Genomic DNA, 24,232 nt, shown 5'->3' with positions numbered 1-24,232 from the left:
ACCTTCCTAGGCGAGTACTACCCGCAGGGTACCCCCTGCAGGGAAACCCCAAGGCCACATTAAAACTGGAGCTTGACTTCAGTTCTAGAGGATGTGAAACCCTCACACAGACACACAGCAGGTAAAACACCAATGCATGTGAAATAAAAAATTAAAACAGCAACAACGGGGCCGGAGTAGTGGTGTACACCTTCAATTCCAGCACTCGGGAGGCAGAGGCGGGCGGATTGCTGTGAGTTCGAGGCCAACCTGGTCTACAAAACAAGTCTAGGACAGCCAGGGCTAACACAGAGAAACCCTGTCCCCACAAAACAAACAAACAACAAAAAACAAGAAAAACCAAAAACAACTATTTGCTAGGCGTGGTGGTGCACGCCTTTAATCCCAGCACTTGGAAGGCAGAGCCAGGTGGATCACTGTGAATTCAAGGACAGCCTGGTCTACAGAGTGAGTTCCAGGACAACCAGGCTACACAGAGAAACCCTGTCTTGAAAAACAAACAAACAAAATAAAAAATTTTACTTAAGCTGAGCGGTGGTGGCACACACCTTTAAGGCAGTCACATATCTGACTGGGTTCAAGGCCAGCAGGGTCTACAGTGCACTTTTCAGGACAGCCAGGGCTACACAGAGAAACACTGTCTCAAGAAGCAAAGCCAAACTAAACCAAACAAAACCACCAAAACCAAAACAAACCATTTATTTGGACCCAGCCATGGTGGTACACCCTTGTAACCTCAGCACCGGGGAGGCCCAGGGAAGAGTACCACAAGTTACAGGCCAGCCTCACATAGTGAGATCTTGACTCAGACACAAAAAGATAATTCTCAGGAGAAGAGGTGACAGTCAGGTCAGCTGAGAGTGAAGAACTGGGTGCAGAGGTCGTCCTGTCGGCCCAACAGGCCCTTAGCGGGGATGAACTCCAGGGGCACTGACTCAGGGGCCTTCTTCTTGCGGTCTTGCTCAAAGATCTGCAAAGGACAGATGGTGGTCTTGGACTGTGCCCGGCAGTCCCTGTGGTGTGCACCCCAACAGCCCTGTGCACGACCCTCACCTCATATGCAGTAAGGTCCAGGAGCGGGGCGATGCTGACCTCAGGGACTGAGAGCACCTGGTTGATGACACTGGCAGCTCTGGACACCTCAGGGTGGTAGTGCTGCTGGAGCGTCTAGGAGTAACACGGGGCGATGTCAACAGGGGCCTCATGACATACCAGCAGGGCCTTCGGATGCAGCCTGAAGCCCTAAGCCAGTGTGGGGCTGCCAGTGACTGAGCATGTTGGCACACCCTGGCATGGTGCCCTGTGTGCCCAAGATCCCTGGGGGCTGCTGCAGATGCCAGTGGAGATTCGAATGCCTTCCAGAGTCTGGATCAGCAGGCGTCTCACCTGCAGTTCCCACAGGCAGCTGTCCAAGGCATGGCTCCTGGCCGGGTCCTTCTCCACGGGGTTGTACGGGTCAGCATCCAGCTCTAAAAACAGATCAAGGCTCCAGCTGGACCACAGGGCCCAGGTAGGGCTCTTGCCACCGTGTGCCACCATGTCCAGCCGCTCATGTGCTCACCAGGGCCCTGTGGGCGGTGCACCAGAACTCGGCAGGCAGGGTGTCTGCGCAGCAGGTTGCAGATGAAAGGCAGGACCATAAGCAGGGCCTCAGGAGGTGCTGTGAGGGCCAGCCGGGCCAGGCGTTTGGCAAAGGCAGCCACCAGGTAGGCCGGGAGGTGGCTGGGAGGGCAACAGATAGGAGAAAATAGTTCCCCAACTATCTTTCCACGTCCTCCCCAGCCAGGACTATAACCTCCCCAACACTCACGAGGAGGAAAGGAAGAGGTCAGCCAAGTGAAAGAAGCGGGCTCGGTACTTGACGTGGAAGATAGATGGATCCAGGAGGCCATAGAGCTTTTGGTAGAAGTCGGGGTATTCCCTGAGGGAGAGAGCAGAGAGGATACACGAGGCGAGCTGGTTAAAGGGACAGGACGCAGGCCACCAAGGCTTCACCCTCCCCCAGGTGGGCAAGGCAGCCCCTTAGGGAGAAACTAGAGAGCAAACCAGTGTGACCTCGTCCTGACACTCACAGGTTGTGCTCGTGGATGAGGATGAAGAGCCCGTTCAAGGCCAGGAGGCTGATGGCACCACCTGCAAAAGCAGAGGAAGACACGAGGCTACAAGTCGCTCACCCTGTGCCTGAGCAGGTAAGGGAGGGATGGATGTAGCTGCAGGTGGCCAGCCTATAGGGTTAGGCTGCCCGAGGCCACGTGCAACATGGGCAAGGAGTTAGCTTAGGCCTGTCAGCCAGGAGATGCAGCGGGCCCCCTTGGCAACAGCCCCACTCACCCATGTCGCAGGCACTTGTGAGGAAGTCAATCATGAGCGTGGGCTGAGCCAGGTGGGGCAGGATGGCGTCATGCATAGCCACCAGCACCTTCTTATAGAGGCTGAGGGGCAGCTGCAGAGATTGGGCCAGTCACGGGAGCTATTCTCCTCGCCCCCAGTCCCCACACCAACACTGGGCGTGTCCACCCACCAGACCCTACCTTGTGCTTGAGGAAGCCAAGCCACATCTCCTGGAAAGCTTTTCTGTGCTCCTGAAACGGGACGAGGCAGTATGTGTACCCTGACACACCCACCCAGCTGGCCATTTAGCAGTCAACTGAGGGCCTTCCATCCTGACAGCCCCATGCCGGTCTGCAACACCATGTCTCAGCACAAGGAGGGACAAGGTAGAGAGCGCGCAGGGACGCAGGCCTGAGACAGTGGAGCGCATGCTAGTCCATGTCATCTACCCAGAGAGAGGAGACTAGGCCGAGGGAGGTCCCCAAGACCGTGAGAGCATCTCACCTTCAAGTGAACGGCCTTCCACTTGTCGGACATCTCTGTAATTACAGCAAAGAGCAGTCACCAACTTGCAAGAGGGGACGACAGTGGCTAGCCAGGCTGACAGACTCTGGCCAGCAGCCCACGTGCCAAGCGGGCAGGCTCCTGTGGATCTTAACCTGCCCAGAACTCACGTGCATGCTTCACGTAGAAGTTGGGGGGGTCACCCTCTCGGAGGGGCAGGTGCACAGCAGACAGCAACGTAAAGGCATTGTTCCAGAAGGTGAGTGACACCTGTGGGTAGGAAGCCTAGCCTGAGTAGCTGACCAGGCTGCTGCCACCTACCTGCCTCCCTGAGGTACGAGGACGAAAGAACAGGATGGTGATGGGGACTCAGCTGTTTACCTCAGGTTTCTGGCTGGTGGCCCGGGCCACTATGCCTGTGGCTACCTGCATTGTGTGGTACCTGATGTCGTCATATTCCAGGTACTCGCAGAACTGGGAGATAAGCAGGCTGTGGTCATCCTCGGGTGTAAGCAGGCCTCCCACCACAGCCTGGGGACAGAGATAGGGTGAATGACTCTCTCCCACAGAGCGGTCCTAGCACGGCCAAGAAGGGTGCCACAAGCCACCAGGCTGTCTGCCATTTTCCTTGCCAACTGAGAAGACAATCAAAGACCAGCAAGCAGGAAGCCTTGCTCAGCTCCTAGGTCAAGGCTAGGGGGAACATAATGCCCCCTCCCCATCAGCCCCCAGCTAGCTATTAGGAAGTGGCTTGTGGGACCATCCTCGTGTGACCTGCAAAACTGTGGTGGCCACAGCCTAAGTCCTCACCCTGAGGAGAGTGCGGGGGAAGAGGTAGTGCTTTTCCCACTGTGGCTTCTCTAGGGGTTTCTTTCCTTCCAGCTGCACAAACTTCATGAGCGTCTTGAGAGCCAGCTCCTGGGAAGCAAAGGAAAGTGGCCATGATGCCTCCCCCCACCCCAGGACGGACACACACACACATCTAGCCTCAGCGTCTCTCACAACTCAGCAGGAGAGAAAGAAGACCAGACCCCAGTTTATCCTGCTGCATGTTACACGGATGTGATGGCGGTGCCAGCGACATGCCCTTGTTAATGTGGGACAGCACTTGGCCTGAGGTGTGCACACAAGGTGGGCCTGCAGGGGAGACCACCTAACTGCTCCCTTGTCCCTCGGTTTTGGAGACACCACGGCAACCACGACACTATACAAAGCAGATACAGTGCCCTGAACTAGGGTTACAGACTTCGTATCTTAGGGGCTGGGTGAGTTACACGGCACAGAGCAGCGTGGAAGACAGAAAACAGCGATGAAGAAGCCTAGGAGGAGGCCTCTCTTAGACAAGCGAGAGAAGAGATGTTCTCTCTACCTCTGCTTTGGGAAGTACTTTAAAGATGAGGGGAGAAGCTGGGCCAAGGACTTGCAGACTCACTTTGACCTGGAAGGAGGGATGGGCCAAGAGCTCCTCCAGTCGGTTACAGCAGCTGTGGTATCGGTGTCGCATCCACACCTTGTATTTGTGTGTGGCTCCCTGGGATCCTGAGGACAGAGTTAGGAGAGCTAGTTCCCACTGAAGTTTATGTGTGCCAAGCCAGACGGAGGTCCTGAGCCCAGCACAACTTTCCGTTTTCTCCCTTCTCCACAGCTGTAAACCCGCACTCCAGATCCCAGACCAAGGCTTCGAAAAGACAATTTCTTGACCCTTCAAACTGGGAGCAGATATTGCGCAGCTCCTCTCACTGTGCCTCCGAATCTGGATCTCCCAGATCAAACTTGGGAAGTGGCACAATTAAAACACGAGAGAAAAAAACCAAACCACCACCACCACCACCAAAAACCGAAATCGGCTAAGTATACGAGTTCATTTAGTCCTGGCAAGTACTCGGGTCTCGCTTCCTGAGCCACAGGGAACTGACAGAGTCCTACAAACCGCATGGTCTGCTGTGACAGGGCCACGGCTCGCGGTGTTCCTCCTGTCTGACAAGGCGAAGAGCATCCCAGGCTCTCCAGGTCGCTCACCTGCCAGGACCGCGTCTTCGCATGGCAGCGAGCCCACGAATAGCTCTCCCCGTTCCAGCAAGGCACCGAAGAGTCGGCTGCACGTGCGCACTCCTTCCTGAATCTCCTCGGGGTCCTCGGACTGGGGCGAGAGGCCAGACATGGTGACGCTCGGCCCGGTCGTGACTCCCTGCTTGCCGCCCCAGGTCCGCCCCTGCCGCCCGCGCGGCTCACCTGAAGCACGGCCAGGATGTCGAACACCGCGTTCGCCTGGCCACGACTCGTCAGCACCGCCTGCAGCAGGCGGCCGAGCTCCTGACTGCAGCCCGCCGAAGCCCGCCGCGGGTCCATGCTGCCAGCCGCTGCTCCCGGGAAGTCGGCGCCTACTGTGGGCTGTCGCTCCCGTGACGTCACCAGCACCCGCTTGGCCCCGCCCCCGGCTCGCGTCATCCTAGAGCGCCTAGGAGGAACCACGGCGTGCAGAGACGATGGCGCTGTTCCACATTGCGCGGTACTCGGGCCCGGAGGCTGCCGGCTTGGGGGATACCGAGGCAGAGGCGGGCGACCGGGCGCGAGTGCTGCTCGAGCGGCTGCAGAGCCGAGCCCGTGAGCGGCAGCAGCGGGAGCCGGAGCTCGAGTCCACTGGGACTGCCGTGGAAGAGGTAGGCAGGCGGCGGCGGCGGCGGCCCCGGCGGCGGCGTGGGGTGAGCGGATCGGTGGCTCAGAGCCTGGAACGTCCCAGGGCGAAGCGGCAGAAAGCGGACGAGGACGACGAGGATGTGGACACAGGTGGGCCGTGAGTCCCAGATATGGACGGGGCGTGGAGGCTTCCTGGGTGCGTGGTGGGGGTGAGTTCCCTCCGCCGTGCTGTGTCTCTCAGGGAGAGGTGAGGAGGTGCCGGAGCAGCGCAGTGCCAACGCAGAGGACCCAGGGGGCAGCCCGCAAGAGGATGCCACGAGACCCTCGGCACCAGCCCGGGTGCTGGGGCACTTTGCAAGGAGGAAGATACCGAAAGTGAGTGGCCGCTCGGGACTCTTGAGTCTTATCGAGGAGTGTGTGTGTTCGTTATTTCTGTGTTACTGTCATTACATGACACAAATCACCGAAAGCGGGAGGCCCTTGGGTATGCTGAAATCCAGAGACGTGTAAAAGCTATTGGGATAACCCCCACCACCACCAAGTGGGCCTGGCGCCCCGCCCCCGCTGAAAGCAGCGTTTCTGGGTGCAGGGAGGTGATTGGTAGGTTGGTGGACTTATGGGTTAAGTATCCAGTGTGTGGACTTCATGCGGGGTGTTCGTTGTGTTAGGATAGGGTGTCTGCCTTGTCCAAAGGTTGCAAGAGTCGGGGTGGGGGCGGTGATGGGTTGAGGCAAAACTGGTGAGGGTCTTTTCTGCTGTACTTCCTGGTTCCTAATGGCTGGCTTTGCTCCACCTGCAAAACTCTTGTGGTTTTTCTTGCTTTCAGGTCCAGCCTTTCCTGCCAGCGTGGCTAGCTGAGCCAAGCTGTGTCAAGAAGAGTGTCACTGAGGACCTTACTCCTCTTGAGGACATCCCTGAGGTTCACCCTGACTTGCAGAAGCAGCTGAGGGCTAATGGCATCACCTCCTACTTTCCAGGTCCTTCAGCCCTGGCCAGATGATGGCGTGAACGCCTCCAGGCAGCCTTCCCTGGGCTGTTAGGGCTCCGTTGTAAGGGTTGAGGCTTAGAGGTCCCTACTGCACACCGGATCAGGGAGCTTCTGCGTCTTTGGGCTCAGGGTCCTTGGTGATTGTCTTCAGTCTTATGCAGCCTTGGTGCTGTCTTTGACCAGGAGAGTTCGTGGGCGGAGTGGTACATCCTGCCATATGGTTACGTGCTCCTTTTTCTCCTTCCTTCCAGTCCAGGCAGCTGTGATTCCGGCCCTCCTGGAGAGTGCAGACAGTGGGTTTCTGGTAGGCAGAGGTGGCTATCAGCCTAGGGACCTCTGCGTCTCAGCCCCAACAGGCAGTGGGAAAACCCTGGCCTTTGTCATCCCCGTGGTCCAAGTGAGTCCGAGGGTATGGATTTGCAGCCGGAGCACAACAGGGAGGGTCCTGGTGGCTCAGAGGGTCCCTGTCCCCGCAGGCCCTGTTGCATCGAGTGGTCTGCCACATCCGTGCACTAGCTGTCCTTCCCACCAAGGAGCTGGCCCAGCAGGTACGTCAGCTCTGCGTGCACAAGTCTGGATTCCCAGCGTCAGCTGCCCTGCTGGGTGTGCCCCGTGCGCCCCCCTTGACCACCTGGACTAAACTCACGAGCCCTTGCGGTAGCAGGTGCTACCATCGACCTTAGGCCGGTGACAGACTTCTTTCGCAGGTGAGCAAAGTGTTCAACATCTACACGGACGCCACGCCTCTGCGGGTTGCCTTGGTGACAGGACAGCAGTCACTGGCCAAGGAGCAGGAGAGCCTCGTCCAGAAGACGTAAGTGTGCCGGGTGGTGGGCTCTTTAAGAGGTCTTCCCCAGCCCATCCGCTGTCCTCTGGTTGCGGTGTATCAGTGCTTTACGGGTGAGGCGGCCCTGGGAGCGAGGGCGCTTTTTTTCCTCTGAGTCTCTCTGGTTTGCAGAACAGATGGTTACCGCTGCCTGGCTGACATTGTGGTGGCCACACCTGGCCGCCTGGTGGACCACATTGATCAGACTCCAGGATTCAGCCTGCAGCAGCTGCGCTTCCTGGTAAGCCACCTCTGGACACCTGGGCTGGTAGCTGGGGTGACGTCGGCAGGGAGTCTTGAGTTGGCCCTGACTCCCCTCTGCTGCAGATCATTGATGAGGCTGACCGGATGATAGACAGCATGCACCAGTCCTGGCTGCCACGGGTGGTGGCGGCAGCGTTCCATAGTGAAGGCCCCGCGGGCCCCTGTGCCCTGCTCCAGAGGACACAGCCGCAGGCTGTGACCGCCGCCAGGTATCCTCGCTTCGTGAAGGCTGGCTGCTGCTGCTCCCTTTCGTAGCTCCTCTTGCTGCCTGTGGTAGGAGTCCGAGGCCCGAGGAGCCCTGCCCTGCTAACACGCCCTTCATTTCCCAGCACTTGCACTCCCCAGATGCCTCTACAGAAGCTGCTGTTTTCAGCCACATTGACCCAGAACCCCGAGAAGTTGCAGCGGCTCGGCCTCTACCAGCCGAGGCTCTTCTCCACAAGGCTGGGACACCGAGGCCTCGATGACCCAGTTGAGGTGGATGGAAACTTGGGGGGGAAGTACACCTTCCCTGTGGGGCTCATGGTGAGCACATAGGGCACGTGGGGGCAGGTTGGTGCCTAGGCCCAGGGCTTCTGGCTAGCCATGCTGTTCACCTCCACAGCACCACTATGTGCCCTGCAGACTCAGCTCGAAGCCCCTCATTGTCTTACACCTGCTCCTTGGGATGAACTTCTCAAGGGCTCTTTGCTTCACTAACTCGAGAGAGAATTCCCACAGGTGAGCTGGACTGAGGTGGGTATAGCCAGCATACTCTAGACCCTGGACCACTTTGCCCCTCTTTCTTCCCTGCCCAGGCTCTTCCTGCTAGTGCAAGCTTTTGGGGGTGTGAGCGTGGCTGAGTTCTCCTCCCGATATGGGCCTGGCCAAAGGAAGAAAATCTTGAAGCAGTTTGAGCAAGGAAAGATCCAGCTGTGAGCCCCTGGGGAGCCGGCGGGGAGCTGGGGTGTTGGTGGGCCCCTTTAGTTCCTGGGCGGCTTGCTCGCAAGAGAGACTTGGAACAGGGTGGGCGCGGGGAACTGTTTCTGGCCCTCAGCACCATTGCCTGTGTCTCGTCAGCCTTGTCAGCACAGATGCTACTGCTCGGGGCATCGACGTGCGGGGCGTGGAGCTGGTGATCAACTATGACGCCCCCCAGTACCTGAGGACCTACGTGCACAGGTGAGGGACGCAGCAGTGGCCATTTGTGGGCACAGTGTGAGTTCTTGGTCATCGCAGGTTGAGAGATGCTGTCCCGTCAGGTCTCTGGGCCAGGGGCTCCTGTACAAAAAAAACAGTCATGCTTGGTTTCAGGGTCGGGAGAACAGCCCGAGCTGGAAAAACTGGACAGGCCTTTACACTTCTCTTGAAAGTGCAGGTAAGACCATGTAATCTTCAGCAGACTTCACGGCCAGATCCAGGCTGCTGCAGATGCTGGCCTGGTCCAGACTCCTTCCCATGAAACCCCTCCCTCCCTTCTAGGAAAGGAAGTTCCTCCAGATGGTGTCAGAAGCTGGGGTGCCTGAGCTGGCACGCCATGAGGTCCCCAAGGAACTCCTGCAGCCACTGGCTGCCCGTTACGAGACAGCCTTGTCGCAGCTGGAGAAGACTGTCAAGGTGAGGGCTGCTGCGTGTTTGGCCCTGCCGCAGTCCTGTCACCACACACTCCAGGATGGGGCGGCAAGCGGGCCTGCTGCCATGGGGGATGCCTCCTCAGCATGGTGCCTGTTGTCTCCGGGTAGGGTGAGGGGCTGCAGACAGCAGTAGGATGCCTTGGTGAGAGTTCCTTTTCCTCCACAGGAAGAACAAAAGCTGAAGGCCGCCTAGATGGGGCAGGGGCCTGGAGGGGACACCCTGCTGAAGTGGATATTTGGTGTGAGCAGGAGATAGAGTTCCTTGGGCTCCGGTGGGAGCAACCCCAGGCACCACGTCATCTGGGCCAGGCAGCCTAGATGGCGGCTTAGTCCTGAAAAGTAGTGGCCCTTGCTTTGCTCTGCTGGGGTCCTCTTGGTCTTCGGCAGTTCTACGCTCAGGTGAAGCTGAAGGGTGCCTTCAGGAGTGTGACCAAAAACTATGCTCGGCCTTATGGTGACTGCGGATTAAAGTGCTTATAGCATTAGCGTCTCGTGTCTACAGAGAAGCTGTGGTGAGCCTGCCCCAGACAAGTCGCTAGAGCCCAGGAAGAGGCTGGCAGCGGCCCTGAGATGTCTCCGTGGCTCCTAGCCTTCCAGATGGTACTTTGGTAGCTAGCCACCACCCATTAATAGACTTGAATGACAGGAGAATCCTTTCTGAACAGTCAAGGAGACTTAAAGCCACTTACTTACTGTGCTTATAAGAAGGCCTGTTTTTAGAAGTCTGTGAAATTTTTAAAAAGATAACTGTTTTCATTTGTGTTCAGAGGAAATAAAGGGATCACTTGAACCCATTCGAATTCCCTGATAGCTCCAACACAGGAGCCACTTAGATGCCGCTGTAACTCAGGACACCTAGGCTAGCCCAAGAGAGCAGCACAGGAGCCACTTTGATGCCGCAGTAACTCAGGGCACCTAGGCTAGCCCAAGAGAGCAGCACAGAAGCCACTTAGCTGCCCCTGTAACTCAGGACACCTAGGCTAGCCCCAGAGAGCAGCACAGGAGCCACTTAGCTGCCCCTGTAACTCAGGACACCTAGGCTAGCCCCAGAGAGCAGCACAGGAGCCACTTAGATGCCGCTGTAACTCAGGACACCTAGGCTAGCTAGCCCCAGAGAGCAGCACAGGAGCCACTTAGATGCCCCTGTAACTCAGGACACCTAGGCTAGCCCCAGAGAGCAGCCACAGGTACCATCTCAGGCCTTTGCTGGCTCTAGGAACTTGGATGTAGGGAAGCCTCCCACCATTCTGCCCCGCCCCCTCCCCTTTTTTAAAATTTCACATAAATGAATATTTACCTGCATGTATCTCTGTGTACAACATGTGTACCAAGTAACCAAGGAGGCCAGAAGTGTGTGTTGGACCCCCTAGGACTGGAACTACAGATAATTGTGAGCTGCCGGGTGGGCGCTGGGAACTGACCCCAGGTCCTCTGCTAGAGCTGTAACAACCGAGCTATCATCTCCTGCCCCTTCCCACAGCCCCAGCTTCCCTGATGGGTGCCGTGTAGCAGGTTGTGTGCCTCTGTGGAGTCAGCAGCGTGTTCATCCCTCTAGACCCAAGGTAGCATCACTTCCTTTCTCACAGGACCAGCCTTCTTCTCCACCCAGAGGTTGCCTTTTACAACGTCATGTGCTGGCTTTCCGGCTGAGTTGGTGATGCTGAGGGGGGACAGGTGCTAAGGTAGCTGGTGTCCACTTGACTGCAGTCCACTGGGGAAGCCAGAAGAGGGCATCAGGCCCCTGGGACTGACTGGCAGACATTTGTGAGCTATTATGTAGGTGCTGGGAATTGAAACAGCAGCCAGTGCTCTTAACTGATGAGCCAACTCTATAGCCCATCATGGTGTCTCTTAAACCACAGCCCTTATGGGTAAATGCAGCCACTGGTCTATCACAGGGGAGTCACAGTTGGGTTTTTTAAGGGTGCAGGGGTTTCAAGACAGGGTTTCTCTGTGTAGCCTTGGCTGTCCTGGACTCACTTTGTACACCAGGCTGGCCTTGAACTCACAGAGATGTGCCTGCCTCTGCCTCTCAGTGCTGGGAATAAAGGTGTGCGCCTCTGCCTCCACAGTCGTTGCCACCACCCCTGCCACCGTTGATTTTTGAAAAGGTTGGTCTTTTTAGAATTATTTGTTTTTGTTTTGTTTGAGACAGGGTTTTTCTGTGGTCTGGCTGCCTTGGGACTTACTCCGTAGACCAGCAGCCTTGAACTCAAGAGATCCGCCTGCCTCTGCCTCTTGAGTACTGGTATTCAAGGTGTGCACCAGCACAGCTAGTCAGATACAGCTGGTCTTAAAGTGAGTTATTAGAGCTAGGATTTTTACAGAAGTAAAAAGAAGTCTTACAGAAGTCTGAGGATCAGACTTCCTTTTCAGTAATCAACATTTTATTATTAATGTTGCTAATGCTTTGAGCATTTCATTACAATGAAATTTGATAACATTCTTCCTATGGTCTCCCCGACCCCACTAGATCCACCCTTTTCCTCCTCCTCCTTTTTTAATTTGTATTTTTTAATGTGCATTGATGCTTTACCTGCATGTATCTGTGTGAGGGTGTCAGATCTTGGAATTACAGACAGTTGTGAGCTGCCATGTGGTTGCTGGGAATTGAACCCGGGTCCTCTGGAAGAGCAGCCAGTGCCCTTAACCACTGAGCCATCTCTCCAGTCCCCCCTTTTCCATTCTTACCTCCCCTACCTTCTAACTCCAAAGCCTTTTGTTGTTTTTGGTTTTAGTTTTTTAAAACAGGGTTTTTCTGTGTCCTGGAACTCACTCTGTAGGCCATACTGGCCTCAAACACAGAGATCTGCCTCTTGGGATTAGAAGCCCGCGTCATCACACCCGGCCCTATTGTTGTCATTTTTTATTTTTATTTTTATTTTATTTTTCTGAGACAGGGTTTCTCTGTGCAGCCTTGGTTGTCCTGGACTCGCTTTGTAGACCAAGTTCTGGCCTTTAATTCACAGCGATCCACCTGCCTCTGCTTCCCAAGTGCTGGGATTAAAGGCAAGCACCACCACGCCCGGCTTAAACTTTTTTTTTTTTTTTTTTTTTTTTTTAAGACAGGGTTTCTTTTTCTTTTCTTTCTTTTTTAAGATTTATTTATTACATATACTGCCTGCATGTAGGCCTGCACACCAGAGGAAGGCATCAGGTCTCACTACAGATGGTTGTGAGCCACATGTGGTTGTTGGGAATTGAACTCAGGACCTCTGGAAGAGCAGTCAGTGCTCTTAACCTCTGAGCCATCTCTCTAACCCCTGATGTTGCCTGTTGAATTAGCTTGTGTTGAGTGAGATACCTGCTCTGGAATATGGTCAACCTACCAGGGAGAACTGACTCCTGCTCCGTCTCTCTAACCCCTGATGTTGCCTGTTGAATTAGCTTGTGTTGAGTGAGATACCTGCTCTGGAATATGGTCAACCTACCAGAGAGAACTGACTCCTGCTCCGTCTCTCCAGCCCCTGATGTTGCCTGTTGAATTAGCTTGTGTTGAGTGAGATACCTGCTCTGGAATATGGTCAACTTAGCAGAGAGAACTGACTCCTGCTCCCAGCAGCAGTGTCATGCAGCAGCTCCTCAGTAGGGGGTTTTCTCCTGACCTGAGCGTACACAGATCTTGTGCAGTAGTCACATGCCCTACTGCCCTGTTGTGTCTGGAAAACACTTTTCCTTAAAGTTAAGTACCACCTTTGGCTCTTGAAATGTTTGTGTACCCTCTTCCTGGAAGATTCCTGAGCCTTGGAGGGAGAGGTGTGAAATGTCCCACTCAGGGCTCAGTACTCCACACAGTCTCTTACTCTGCACCTTGGAGTGACTGTCACCTGCCAGCAGCCTTCGGGTGAGAGCTATGGCACACTTACCTGTGGGCGTGGCTGTGTCATTAACACTGCTGATAGGCTCTTTGCCTACTGTCAGTGCCTACTGTGGGGTCTAGCTCATGGTGTAGGCCTTAGATCCAATCAGAGCGCGCTTGGGGGGCTGGAGAAAGCGCAGCAGTTAATTGCATTTGCTCTCTTGCAGCTCCTGACACCCACATGGTAGCTTATAACTGCAACTCTAGTTCCAGAGGGCCCCTGGCACACACATTGTACACAGAAATACTGAAGAAAAAAAAAAAATCTCTGAGCTCAAGCCAGGCTGGTCTACAGAACAAGTTCCAGGACTGCTAGTGCTGCGTGCAGAAAACCCTGTCTATAACCCTTGTACCACTTCCGCACCGTGGGCGTGTGTTGTCACGGGATTCACAGCTGGGTAAGAGTGAGTGTTTTCTCCAGCAAAAGCTAGCCGGCACCAGCCTGGTTTCTCCATCTTCTGTGGCTGTGTGGCATGTTGTTGAACAATAGGGGCTTACTGTCAAGCTCTGTTCTGCAGGGAGCAGAGGGCACTGGCAGGAGTGTGCAGTGTTTGGGGACCTGACTGACGGAAAATTCAAAAGGGTAGACCATTCCTGGTACTGAGTTATTTCCTAGCATGTGTTATATAGTTGGGATAATGGTTACTGTGCTCCTCACAACCCAATATAGGTTTATTCCACTTAAACTTGTATGCATATGTTTATATTAAAGGGTGTCCATAGGTTTCCAACATAGGCTTTTCAAAAGGCCTTTACGTTGTTATTGGAGGCAAAGTTAATACACCTAGAAATCCCTTTAAACTGCTATCCTATGTGTGCCAAACTGTTTAACCTGCTTTTAAGACAATAGTGTAGCAATCAACCTTACTTGCCTTGAATTTCCCATTTAATCATGCTTTATAAGGTAAGCAAATGCACAGTTGTCATCTTCCATTGTCTCACCAGATGACGCATACATGTCATTTGCTGAAGCTGAATGCTTCCCACAATGCCCCCATCTATGGACACCAGGATCTGCTGGGACCCCTCCAGTAAGGGCAGAGGGAAGCCGCCTGAGGGGCAGACACACCCTCTGTCTCCCACACAGCTTTAACCCTTCCTTGTCCTGCTGCTCCCTCCCCCTCATACCATGGTATTCTGTGTCCCCTCCCTCTTTTGACAGCTGTTCCTAATGAAACACTAAAGACTCAAGGCTGACCCCCACGCAGGAGAGAGAAAGCAGTGTTTGTCTTTCTGGGCATCTCAGGATGGCTGATTCCAGGTGCACCTGTTTACTTGTATGCTTTTTTTTTTTTTTTTTTTTTTTAATTTCAAACAGCTGAAAATTCTGTTGTGTAAATGTAGCACATTTTCATTGCCCCTTTATCAGGTGAGGGGCTTCTAGGCTGTCTTCATTCCCCGGTTATTGTGAATTAATATAAAAGAGCAAGTATGCTGGACTGGTAGATGCTGGTCTTGGGTATGTGGCCAAGCATGGTGTGGCTGGGTCCTGTGGTAGATTCATTCCCAGCTTTGTGAGGACTGACCACATTGACTGATAGTGGTTGTATCAAGTCGGACTCACACCAGTGAAGGGTTGTCACCTTTTCTCTACTGCCAGGCTCTGCTGGGGTTTTTCTTTGTTGTTGTTTGGGGCGGGCCTCTGAGTGCTGTGGTTACATGGGAACTGAACTCAGGACCTCTGGAACAGTAGTCAGTGCTCCCAACCTCTGAGCTCTCTCTCCAGCCTCGTCCCTAAGTTTTTAACATACAAGTCTTTCACTTCTTAGATTGTTCACCTGACACATTTCTGATTTGTGTATAGGAAGGTTGCTGATTCCTGTGTGCTGATTTTCTATCTTGCCACTTCGCTAGATGCTTATCAGCTGTAGGGAGTTTACTGATGAGTGTGTTTAAAATCATGCATGTATAAAACCTATAGATGGGCGTTCTTGGACCTCATGCTTCCTTTTGTCTCCTCCACTTGTCTCACTGCTCTAGTTAAAGACTTGCAGTGCTGTACTGAACATGAGAAGGGAGAGTGGACATTGCTGATCCGGGGGAAATGCTTTGAGGTTTTCTCCACTTAGCATCTTGGCTGTGGGGTTATTTTGCCTTTAGATTGCGTTGAAACACGCCCCCCCCCCCCCTTCCGGGACTTCTACACGAAGAGATGCTGGATCTTGTCAAAGGCCCTTTCTGTATCCTGTGAGAGTACCTTTTCCTCCCATCAACCAGGCTGGCCTTGAACTCTCAGATCCGCCAGCATCTGCCTCCACAGTGCTGTAATTGAAGTGTGACACTGCCTGTCATGTTTTCTATCTCATTCAATTCCTGGAATTTAACTGCCCTCTTTCTCCCTTGACCCAGTTTCCACCCAGTAATATGTTTAGCTTCCATAGTTTTTGTGCTTTGTAGCCCAATGGGATGCAGGGCGTTTTCAGATTTTCAAAAGTTGTTGAGACCTGCTGTGTGCACTGTGTTGACTTTGGAGAAAGTTTTTTGCAGTGGGACCTGGGCATCAGGAGTGAGGTCGCTGGTATGTGTTTGATGTGGTTTATCTGGGCTTGCCCTTAGTGAGTGCGTGTTTGAATCTTTGTTATTTACCTCTGCTTCTTGGGTGAATGGTGTTGGGTTTTGGTTTTCAGCTTTTGGGGCCACTTTGTGTTGATCTGCAAAATGGGGTGTCAGACAGAGGTGGTCCAGCTCAGTGAAGGATAAGTTCACGGAATAAACTTCCAGGCTTTTAGAAGTCTGTAGGGTCTCACTGGGTTCCATAGGTGGTCCCTGGGGAGCAGGGGGGCTGGTGTCACAGCAGAAGTGGCAGTCGTGTAAGGGTGGGTGCAGGTCGCCACAGCATCCTCAAGTGAAGGTTTGACAAGCGGAATGCTGACAAGATGGGGTCCTCACCTGATCAGGACACTTTGATTCCCATGGTGTCTTGTTGTGGGATGGTAGACTGGGTCAGATTCCATGTGGTAAGACTGAGGGTACCTACCTGGACAGGCAAGTAGACAGGCCAAATAGGCCTGGGGTCAGACGCGGTGCAGTGTGTGGGGTGAAACACCCACCTGTCACCTGTTGGGCCTGAGTCATTACAGTATTAGGCCTCTGGGGATGGTGGTGGAAGTGCAGAAGAGGTGGAGGCCATGGGGGCCGGGCCAGCCAGGCTGAGGGCCACCTGGAGGTGTCTCTGCACAAGGCTGCGTGTGAGCTGAACCCGAGGCCTTTCAGAAAAGAAGAGGTATGAGGAGGGCTGATTTTGCTTTTGCTTGATAGCCTTAAGCAGAAGTGAAAGGTCATTTTCCTCATGTCACAATGAAAGGTGGCTATGCACTGGGTGATGGCGGCAAGCAGCAGCTCCCAGGAGGACAGGAGCTTATAAGGACATGCCTCCTCACAGCAGCACGCGGTCCTGAAGCAGACACAAACGTGTCTATAAAAAGTAGCTTCAAGGCCAAGGAGCTAGAAACCTTGGTCATGAAAGCCTGTGGTGCCAACACTGCCTTTTCCCCCTTACCTTGTAAGTTAAAGAACACATCCTTGACTCAAACAGTGGTCAGTGAAAGGCAGAACGAGAAGGCTGTAGAAAGGTCACTTTATTGGCCTTTGCTTGGTAGGACATCGTGTCCTTTTAAAATCCTATTCAAGTACAAATGCTTGTGTTTACAAAGTATTTACAATTTCAGTCCTGCTTCTTACATTAAAACAAAACAAAACAGCTATCTGGTTAAAAAGTAAACAAAAGTAACTTCCAAAACTGAGGACTCTGCTCACACTGCCTTTTGCTCCCCACCAACCACCTGGCTTGGGCACACTGAGGAAGGATGGAGAAAGGAAGAGTGCCATGGGGACCACAGGGACGGGAAGTGCTGCCGCTGGGCGTCAGGTACCAGGTACCCAAGAACCTCCAAAGGTCCTTCCCCCAACACAGCACACACCAAGACAAAATGGGTTTTTGCTTATGAGCCTGCATATAGGATGTCTTCTGGGTTTTCAACACCTAACTGCTACTTCCCCCCCCAGGTTTCACATTAGGAGCTCACACGTGAGTTCTGAGTGGCTTCAGGACGTGCTGCCCACACGGGACACAGACTGGGACGGACGTGACAGGGAGAAATGAGCAAACACCACCATGGCGTCTGTCTTAGACCTCCCAGGCCATAGGACAGGTACAAACAGGCTTCGGCACGGGGTGGGACATGGACCTTCCACTCTGGCAGGTAAGAAGGCACGGTCAGCCTCTTATGTCCATGAACGCAACACAGGTCGCCTTGCAGTAGTAAAAAGAGTGAACACAGGACCGGACTGGACTCTATTCCATTCTAACCCTTTCCCTTTCAACTGCGATGGTCGTAACAGGCACAGCCAGGCACACCAGTGTTGCTCAGTCAGGACATCTGAAATCCATGAAGTAGACAACACTAGGCTCTACACACCAAGCCTAGACCAGGACAACAGCAAGTCAACAGTGATCTTGGTTTCAATGCTACCCAGGCTGCTTCACCTGCAGTATACATGAGTACAGCACCTGAGACACACTGGCTTGTCACAGCACTGCGCTAGGCACCTCCAGGGACCCTTCACAATGTGTCTGTCTATACTTACTATACAGGGATGGCGTCAGCCCCAGAGCCTCATTAAATGAAATCCCAAGTTCACCGGGAGAAGATGGGTGCCCATAGTACAAGCCGCTGACATCACTGGCATATTAAGAAGGGAGGGCCAGAGTGGAGGCTCTGGACAGAGAAGTGGGTCTTTGACGGTCTCCTGTCATCTCCAGCTGAAAGCTTATGATGCATTTGCCAAACAACGGGATCAGAGACCATGCCTGAGCTAGGCTATGCGGTGGGATAGGCAGCCCCTACCAAGTGCTAGGTAGTGCACACTGAGAGAAACTTAAAGACCACGGCGTGCACTGCTCAACATCAACTGCCACGGTCACGCATAGGAGAAAGTAAAGCAACTGTGTGGCCATCCCAGGCAGCAGATCCCAGAGTCCAGAAACACTAGCATTCTGCCAAGACAGCCTTGCCACACCACCAACCAGTTTCCTTCCTACTGGCAGGGAGGCTTGGTGGGTGTCTTCAACCTCACAGCAGGCACTCTCATCTGCAACTTGGGCTGCTGGCTTGGGCTGTCCGAGCTGGTTGGCAGCTGTGCTGGGCTTGGGCCACCAGGGGCCTGCAGTGAGGCGGAGGCTGTCGTCACCACCTGCTGCTGGATGAGCTTCTGCTGCACCACCTGGGCTGTTGCGGTCACCGTTGGGATCATCTGCACCTGTTGCCCTGCTGCTGTCGCCTGTGTGAGCGTCACTGTCTGTGGAGAAGCCTGAGCCAAGATAAGAGAGCACAGGTCACCAGACAGCGGCCCTGGTCAGCCTGCCCCTCTGAGGAACCACACACACCAGGGGGATCAAGAAAAATGGAAGAGGACTTGGGCCAGTGTAACACTATTTGGTCTCTTCAAGTCCACTGGCAGCTTAAAGCGAAAACCGCCACCATATTAAGCAAATGCTACAGAGGGCTCTGGGTCAGAAAGGGTCTTGTCATTTGCTACCTTGGTGCAGGCCTACCTACACTCCCCAGGAGCTGTACCTGCCTTGTGAATGTGCCAAAGGTGCCTGCTGGGGCACAAACCAAGTCCTTCAGCTCAGTGGTCCTGTACTGGGAATTCCCCCTAGTCATCCCCACCCCCCACCCCCACCCCGAAAGCTCACTGCTTTTGTGTGCATTATGAAAACCAAAAGTAATTCTCTAGTCACTGACATACTGCTTCTGAAACATGGAAACCACAACTCTACCTGCTGAGAAGCTGCTGCGACCTGCTGGATGCTGGCCACAGGTGTCTGTTGCTGCACAACTTGAGGAAGTTTTGCAACCTTTGACAAAACAAGGCAAGCACAGGATTTAAAAAGCACACACAAGGATCTTTCTCTGGCAGGTACATGAAGAAACAATCTCAAGTGTCACACCGGATCCTAGGATGGTGACACGCCTCCATACAAATTTTAACTTTTTCTTCAAATTTATATATGAATTAGATTTGGCAGTGAACTGCACTGGACAGGCAGTGCTGTGTCTTAGCCAGCAAGCTAAGTGGACCAGGAGGTCTCAGCAGGACAGACACTGAGACATCACAATGGTTTCATCCGTCACTATCTATAAAGCAAAACTTTGAACCCTGTGTTCACTTCCTGCAGACATTTTGTTGCAGAAGTCTCGAGCTATGGTTGGACACTCTCCCTTGAAGCCCTAGGTTGAACTTTGAGAATCTCAAAAGCTACAAACAACCTCCCCATGCAGACTGTGGTGTACAGGGCTCTGCCTGCACATACACCTGCATGCCAGAAGAGGGCACCAGATCTCATTATAGAAGGTTGTGAGCCACCCCATGGTTGCTGGGAATTGAACTCAGGACCTCTGGAAGAGCAGTCAGTGCTCTTAACCTCTGAGCCATCTCTCCAGCCCCCGCAGGCTAGACGTCTTAAGCAAGACTCTAGCCAAAAAGAGACTGGACGTTCCAGTAGCTTACCTAGAGACACCATTAAGTGGAAAGACGTGTTACCCCACACATGAATGTTACTGGCACCTCGGAAAGGACTTGAAAGTCAGTAAAGCCAAGAAAAGATGGCATCTCACCAATTACCCAAAACACAAGCTAAAAAAGTAGCAAAGTCTCTCCTGTTCCCACCTACCAGACAGGGAGCATTAAGGGGTTAGTCTCTCCACAGCCTTGGTGGACCTACACAACCCACAACCACGTAATGCACCTGCACATCCTCTATCAACATAGTGGCCAGCACCGCTGTCTCTGTCTGTCTCTCTCACACACAAGTTGGTATACAGCACCATGAGTCTGAGACCTCATGTTCTGGAAGGCTCCATGCCTGCTACCCAGAAAGGGTCCTACAGAAAAGGCCACACAGTAGCCACATTGGCTGGTGCTGGTGCTCTTCCAGAGCGCACCTCTCCTCAGGCCCTGCCGTCCACACTGAGCGGCACACAGAAGCATGCTTACTTGGATCTGAGTCTGCACCTGCTGAGTCCCAGCCAGTTTCTGGGCCTGGGAGATGGGTGTGGTCAGAAACTGAGTTTTCAGGGCTGGCTGAGCAGCATAGGCAACCTTCTGCTGTGGGCCCTGAGCAGTGATCTGTTGGGTGGTTAGCTGAGGAAGAAGACAGCAAAGGATCAGAGCCAGGCGAAGAGCAGTTTCCCTACTCAAACGCTGAGCAGCTGCCAAGGGCCTTCAGAGGTCTTCACCGTTTGACCCATTCACAGCACCTTCTAGACATATGGTCAGGACCATCCCAAGATCCTGCCAATGCCCTGCCTTTCTGCCATAGGGGTGACACCTCCACTGAGTCATTAAGTCAGTACAGGAGGCCTGACGCCACCAGTCCTGCTTTCCTAAGCTTTTCTGGTCCCTTCCGGCCTGATCAATCTATACCCAGCACCCAGCTTGAGCCCACCCACTCCACCATATTATGTAAATATTCATCACTGTATAAATATCCAACTCACAAAGAAAGGAAGACAAGAGACACTGAGTGCATCAGCACCTCCACCCCTGTGAACCGGCAGCCAAACACAGCCATTTACTCTGGACCCTCCTCCGCAGCACAAAGCCACACTCAAGTGAAACTTCATGCGAGGAAGCCCGTACCTTCTGCTGGACGGCAGCCTGGCCCTGGGCCACTTGAGGCTGGATGGCCTTCTGCTGCTGGACAGCCTGCTGCTTGAGCTTCAGCAGCTGCTGGACATGCACAGGTTGGGCCACGACAGTCTGCCCTGCAAGAACACCAAGTCAGTTAGGTCCTGCCAAGGGCTCTCTGTTCAGAAAAGAGTGAAGTCTAGAACTGTCCTAAGGCAAACTGAGCAGGTTTTAGATACACACTGTGTTTCTACTTCATAAGCCATGAACATACGGAAAATGTCAGAATGTTAATGGCTAAACCTTGGGACTTGGAAATCTAAGAAACTTTACAGTAAGCCCTAGGCTGACATGTGTGTGGCGCAGGTGCTAGGACAGAGCAAGGCGGTGGCGTGGCCACCGGGGAAAGGCATGCAACAAGGAGGCTGCAGGAAGGTACCTGCTGTTTTTTGTGGCTGTCCAATTGCCACGCTGATCCCTGCAACGTTCATAGGCAGGGTCGTGACCCCCGGCGAGGAGACCACAGCTGCTGGGACAGACACCACCGGAGGCTTTGCCAAGGCCACCTGAGCAGGCTGGGGCGTCTGCGTTTGCATCTGCCCTTGTGCCTGCAGCTGAGAAGTAGGGACTCGGGTCTAAACGGTGGAGATAACAGGAGAACCCAGAGAAATTCAGACATTGTGTGCTTTAAAAAACAAAAACAAAAACACATTTTCTGACCAGAGGTCAAGAGAGTTTTCATAGATGGACTAAGTGGGAAATGTAGAACCCTGAGCCCAACCCAGGGGCCTTCACTTGCCAGCAGCAGATACACAGGGACAGGATCTACACAAGACCTGTCAGTCCTGCTGCCATGTTCTGATGTTCACACGATTCCTAACACATCAGTCATGTGCCACCTGCTCTCCGCCCCCAGCTCCTACTCCCCCTGCCTGATGATCCTTGCCATGCCCACCTAGCTGAACACACAAGGCGGCCTGGTCCTACAGTGTCCCACGCTGCTACCAAGCACTTTTCTCCTTAAATTACATTTTACAACTAGGCATGGTGGCGCACGCCTTTAACCCTAGCACTCAGGAGGCGGAAGCAGGTGGATCTCTTTGAGTTCGAGCCCAGCCTGGTCTACCAAGTGAGTCTAGACCAACCAAAACTACACAGAAAAGGCCTGTCCCAAAAAACAAAGCAAAACAAATAAATTATATTTTAAATAAGGACAATGAAAAAAAATATATATTTGTATATATAGTGATAATCCAAACAAACACATCAACAGAAGTGCCCACAGACAGGAAACTGTAACTGGTCCTTGGCCTGCTAGGCATTGCTTCCATCTGTGGAAAATGCACTAGTAGAACTAGGCACTGGTGTTCTGTAGACTTTTCCCTTTATAATAATCAGTTTCGAAGTCGCTTGATGAGGTTAACCTTCACTGTCAGTCTGACTGGATTTAGAGCTGCCCAGGAGACAACCCTCTGGGAAAGATGGTGAGGAGGTCTGTGGAGTACAGAGGGAAGCCCCACTCAGAATGTGACCTGGGAGCCAGATTCATAGTCAGGTAAAAGGAGCAGAAAAGCCTGATGAGCTTCCTGCCTGCAGAGGCGGCGCTACCCTCTTCCTCACACTGCTACAACTTCCCAGACCGCGTGTACGTTCTCACTCACACTGACCCACAGTCTGAGCGTCTCCAGTAACAACAGTCGCACTGATTCTGCAGGAGACAAGAGCACAGTTGTGCTGATGAGCATGTAAAGGTTGTGACCTCATTACTGAAATCCTCTCTGCAACAGCTCAAGCTATAACTGCCAAGTACAGGATCCGAGCAGATAATTAGCCCATGTGCCACAGTCCCTTCACTTGTACAAGGCCACACAACACAAAACAACCTGGAGACGGGTACAGAGCTTCCTGAGGCAGCACTGGTTGGGCAAGCCCTACAAGGGGCACCAATCATTGCTGTAACACAAAAGATCTGTAGAACACTGAGCACAGCATGTGCGTCTCCCCAGACACCTCTATCTTGCTATGTTCCTTTCTTTTAAACCCTCAAAGGCTCTCCCTTCTGTCGAGTGGTCACTAGCGAGCTGGTGGTGGAACCTGTGTGTTTGCAGCACACACGGACCTACCGTGGCTCTGTACTCTAGCGTGCTGGCATTGCCTTACACGCTCACTGCAAACAACAGCACACAGCCAGTGAGTATGCTGTGGCTACCCCTCCTTGGTCTCTGTCTGCCATCCAGCCATTCAGCTCCTAACAGATCCGCTGACACGCCGCTGGTTATAAGGAGTGCTAGCACAACCTGTCACAAGCCTACCACCTCATCCTAAGGTCCAAATCTTTAGCAGGTAAAGAGTCATGCTGCGTGAGCTGGGCGCGGTGGCGCACGCCTTTAATCCCAGCACTCGGGAGGCAGAGGCAGGCGGATCGCTGTGAGTTCGAGGCCAGCCTGGTCTACAAAGTGAGTCCAGGATGGCCAAGGCTACACAGAGAAACCCTGTCTCAAAAAACCAAAAAAAAAAAAAAAAAAAAAAAGAGTCATGCTGCGCAACCCTAGCAATCTGAGCTTAGTCTCTGTAACTCACAGAAAGATGGAAGAAAACTGACTACAAAGTTATCCAAGCTAGATACACATGCTGTGGCACGTGCCCCCCCCCCACCCCAATTTAAAAACAAAAACAAAACAAAAAGAAAAAAGCTTTGGGGAAAGGCAGAGACGGTACATTAGAGAACAGATATATGAGCTGGAACTTACAAGCCGGGCCACTTGGAGGTTGGCCACCGTGGTACCTGTGAGCAAAGCCCCAGGCCGTGGGGCTGTGACTGTGGTGAGCTGAGGATTTTGCTGCTGCTGTGGGGGCTGTGGGGGCTGCACCTGCACTTGGGCCGGCTGCTGTGGGGGCCCTGGCTGGGCCTGTGGTGGTGGGGGCTGTGGTGGCAGCTGCATCTTCTGTTTCTGCATCTTGATAATATGTTCCTGAAACCCAAATAAGACATGCTCACTCTCCGCATGAGCTAACCACAGACCACCCTCCATTTCTATTAAGAATTCAGGCATATCAGCTGATGTGCAGAACCTAACCCATCCCCACAGCCACGTGCACACCGAATGAAAATCCACTGAGGGAATTGGGGACAGCAACTCTGACAAGTCACAAAGCCCAAAGCAAACTCTTCATATTTTTACCTCTCAGTCCGTCTAAGTAAACAGTAATGACTGTAACTAAACTCCACCAACAGGAGTAACTTGGCAACAAACCTGCCGTTCAGAGACGCGCAGACAAAGAGAACAAGAGGATGAGCTGGGCATGGTGGCTCAAGCTGGCAAGTCTGGCACAACACAAGGAGGAAGGAGGACCAAGAGTTCAAGGCCAACAACAGCTACATGACAGCACCTGACTCAAAGGCACAAAACAAACAAACCGACCAAAACCCAAAGCTATCAAGACACTAGTTAATAAACAACAACAACAACAACACAAAAAACCACCCCTCTCCCCAATGTATGAGCTGTTCATAATAGATCTCTCTGGATATGTAGAAGCGACAGTGGTTGGAACTGGGTTAGGAGAATGTGGATGAA

General features: G+C 53.1%; 3 protein-coding genes across 3 annotated transcripts in view; 1 reads left to right on the top strand and 2 right to left on the bottom strand.

Annotated features, from left to right (window-relative positions):
• Window positions 1-567: 567 nt before the first annotated feature.
• On the bottom strand, window positions 568-5,225 carry Noc4l (nucleolar complex associated 4 homolog). Its single transcript, XM_051161755.1, has 15 exons — window positions 5,068-5,225; window positions 4,855-4,975; window positions 4,268-4,374; window positions 3,646-3,753; window positions 3,217-3,366; window positions 3,006-3,105; window positions 2,836-2,870; window positions 2,532-2,582; window positions 2,332-2,443; window positions 2,073-2,133; window positions 1,811-1,921; window positions 1,562-1,722; window positions 1,387-1,469; window positions 1,054-1,167; window positions 568-970 (listed from the first exon to the last, which is right to left on the bottom strand). Exons 1-15 carry the CDS (start codon window positions 5,182-5,184, stop codon window positions 851-853), a joined length of 1,551 nt encoding a protein of 516 aa, XP_051017712.1. The 5' UTR covers window positions 5,185-5,225; the 3' UTR covers window positions 568-850.
• Window positions 5,226-5,298: 73 nt separating this feature from the next.
• Ddx51 (DEAD-box helicase 51) lies at window positions 5,299-9,420 on the top strand. The gene is made up of 15 exons (XM_051161754.1): window positions 5,299-5,622; window positions 5,714-5,847; window positions 6,299-6,449; window positions 6,712-6,857; window positions 6,937-7,008; window positions 7,168-7,274; window positions 7,419-7,527; window positions 7,614-7,759; window positions 7,880-8,075; window positions 8,155-8,270; window positions 8,348-8,464; window positions 8,610-8,711; window positions 8,844-8,907; window positions 9,012-9,146; window positions 9,330-9,420. The coding sequence occupies exons 1-15, from the start codon at window positions 5,322-5,324 to the stop codon at window positions 9,354-9,356; spliced, it is 1,923 nt and encodes a 640-aa protein (XP_051017711.1). The 5' UTR covers window positions 5,299-5,321; the 3' UTR covers window positions 9,357-9,420.
• Window positions 9,421-17,954: 8,534 nt separating this feature from the next.
• Window positions 17,955-24,232, bottom strand: part of Ep400 (E1A binding protein p400) — a 101,194-nt gene continuing 94,916 nt past the window's right edge. The window contains exons 48-53 of the mRNA XM_051161752.1: window positions 23,405-23,626; window positions 21,094-21,289; window positions 20,667-20,791; window positions 20,022-20,168; window positions 18,805-18,882; window positions 17,955-18,332 (exon numbers count right to left, since the gene is read on the bottom strand). Of these exons, the coding sequence (XP_051017709.1) occupies window positions 18,060-18,332; window positions 18,805-18,882; window positions 20,022-20,168; window positions 20,667-20,791; window positions 21,094-21,289; window positions 23,405-23,626 (1,041 nt within the window). The 3' untranslated portion in view covers window positions 17,955-18,059. The remainder of the gene's footprint in view (window positions 18,333-18,804; window positions 18,883-20,021; window positions 20,169-20,666; window positions 20,792-21,093; window positions 21,290-23,404; window positions 23,627-24,232) is intronic.

The sequence above is a fragment of the Acomys russatus genome, chromosome 19 (assembly GCF_903995435.1).
Source record: "Acomys russatus chromosome 19, mAcoRus1.1, whole genome shotgun sequence".
In the NCBI taxonomy this organism is placed as follows: domain Eukaryota; kingdom Metazoa; phylum Chordata; class Mammalia; order Rodentia; family Muridae; genus Acomys; species Acomys russatus.
This window is presented reverse-complemented; position numbering and strand designations above follow the sequence as displayed.

Bases quoted from the DNA above. Each gene is read 5' to 3' on its own strand.
- Ddx51 (XM_051161754.1), top strand. From the start codon at position 5,322: ATGGCGCTGTTCCACATTGCGCGGTACTCGGGCCCGGAGGCTGCCGGC. The intron at 6,858-6,936 runs GTGAGTCCGAGG...CTGTCCCCGCAG, and splicing joins TTGTCATCCCCGTGGTCCAA to GCCCTGTTGCATCGAGTGGT. The intron at 8,076-8,154 runs GTGAGCACATAG...TCACCTCCACAG, and splicing joins CCTTCCCTGTGGGGCTCATG to CACCACTATGTGCCCTGCAG.
- Noc4l (XM_051161755.1), bottom strand. From the start codon at position 5,184: ATGGACCCGCGGCGGGCTTCGGCGGGCTGCAGTCAGGAGCTCGGCCGC. The intron at 3,754-4,267 runs GTGAGTCTGCAA...TTTGCTTCCCAG, and splicing joins ATCCCTCCTTCCAGGTCAAA to GAGCTGGCTCTCAAGACGCT. The intron at 1,922-2,072 runs GTGAGTGTCAGG...TCTCTCCCTCAG, and splicing joins CTCATCCACGAGCACAACCT to GGAATACCCCGACTTCTACC.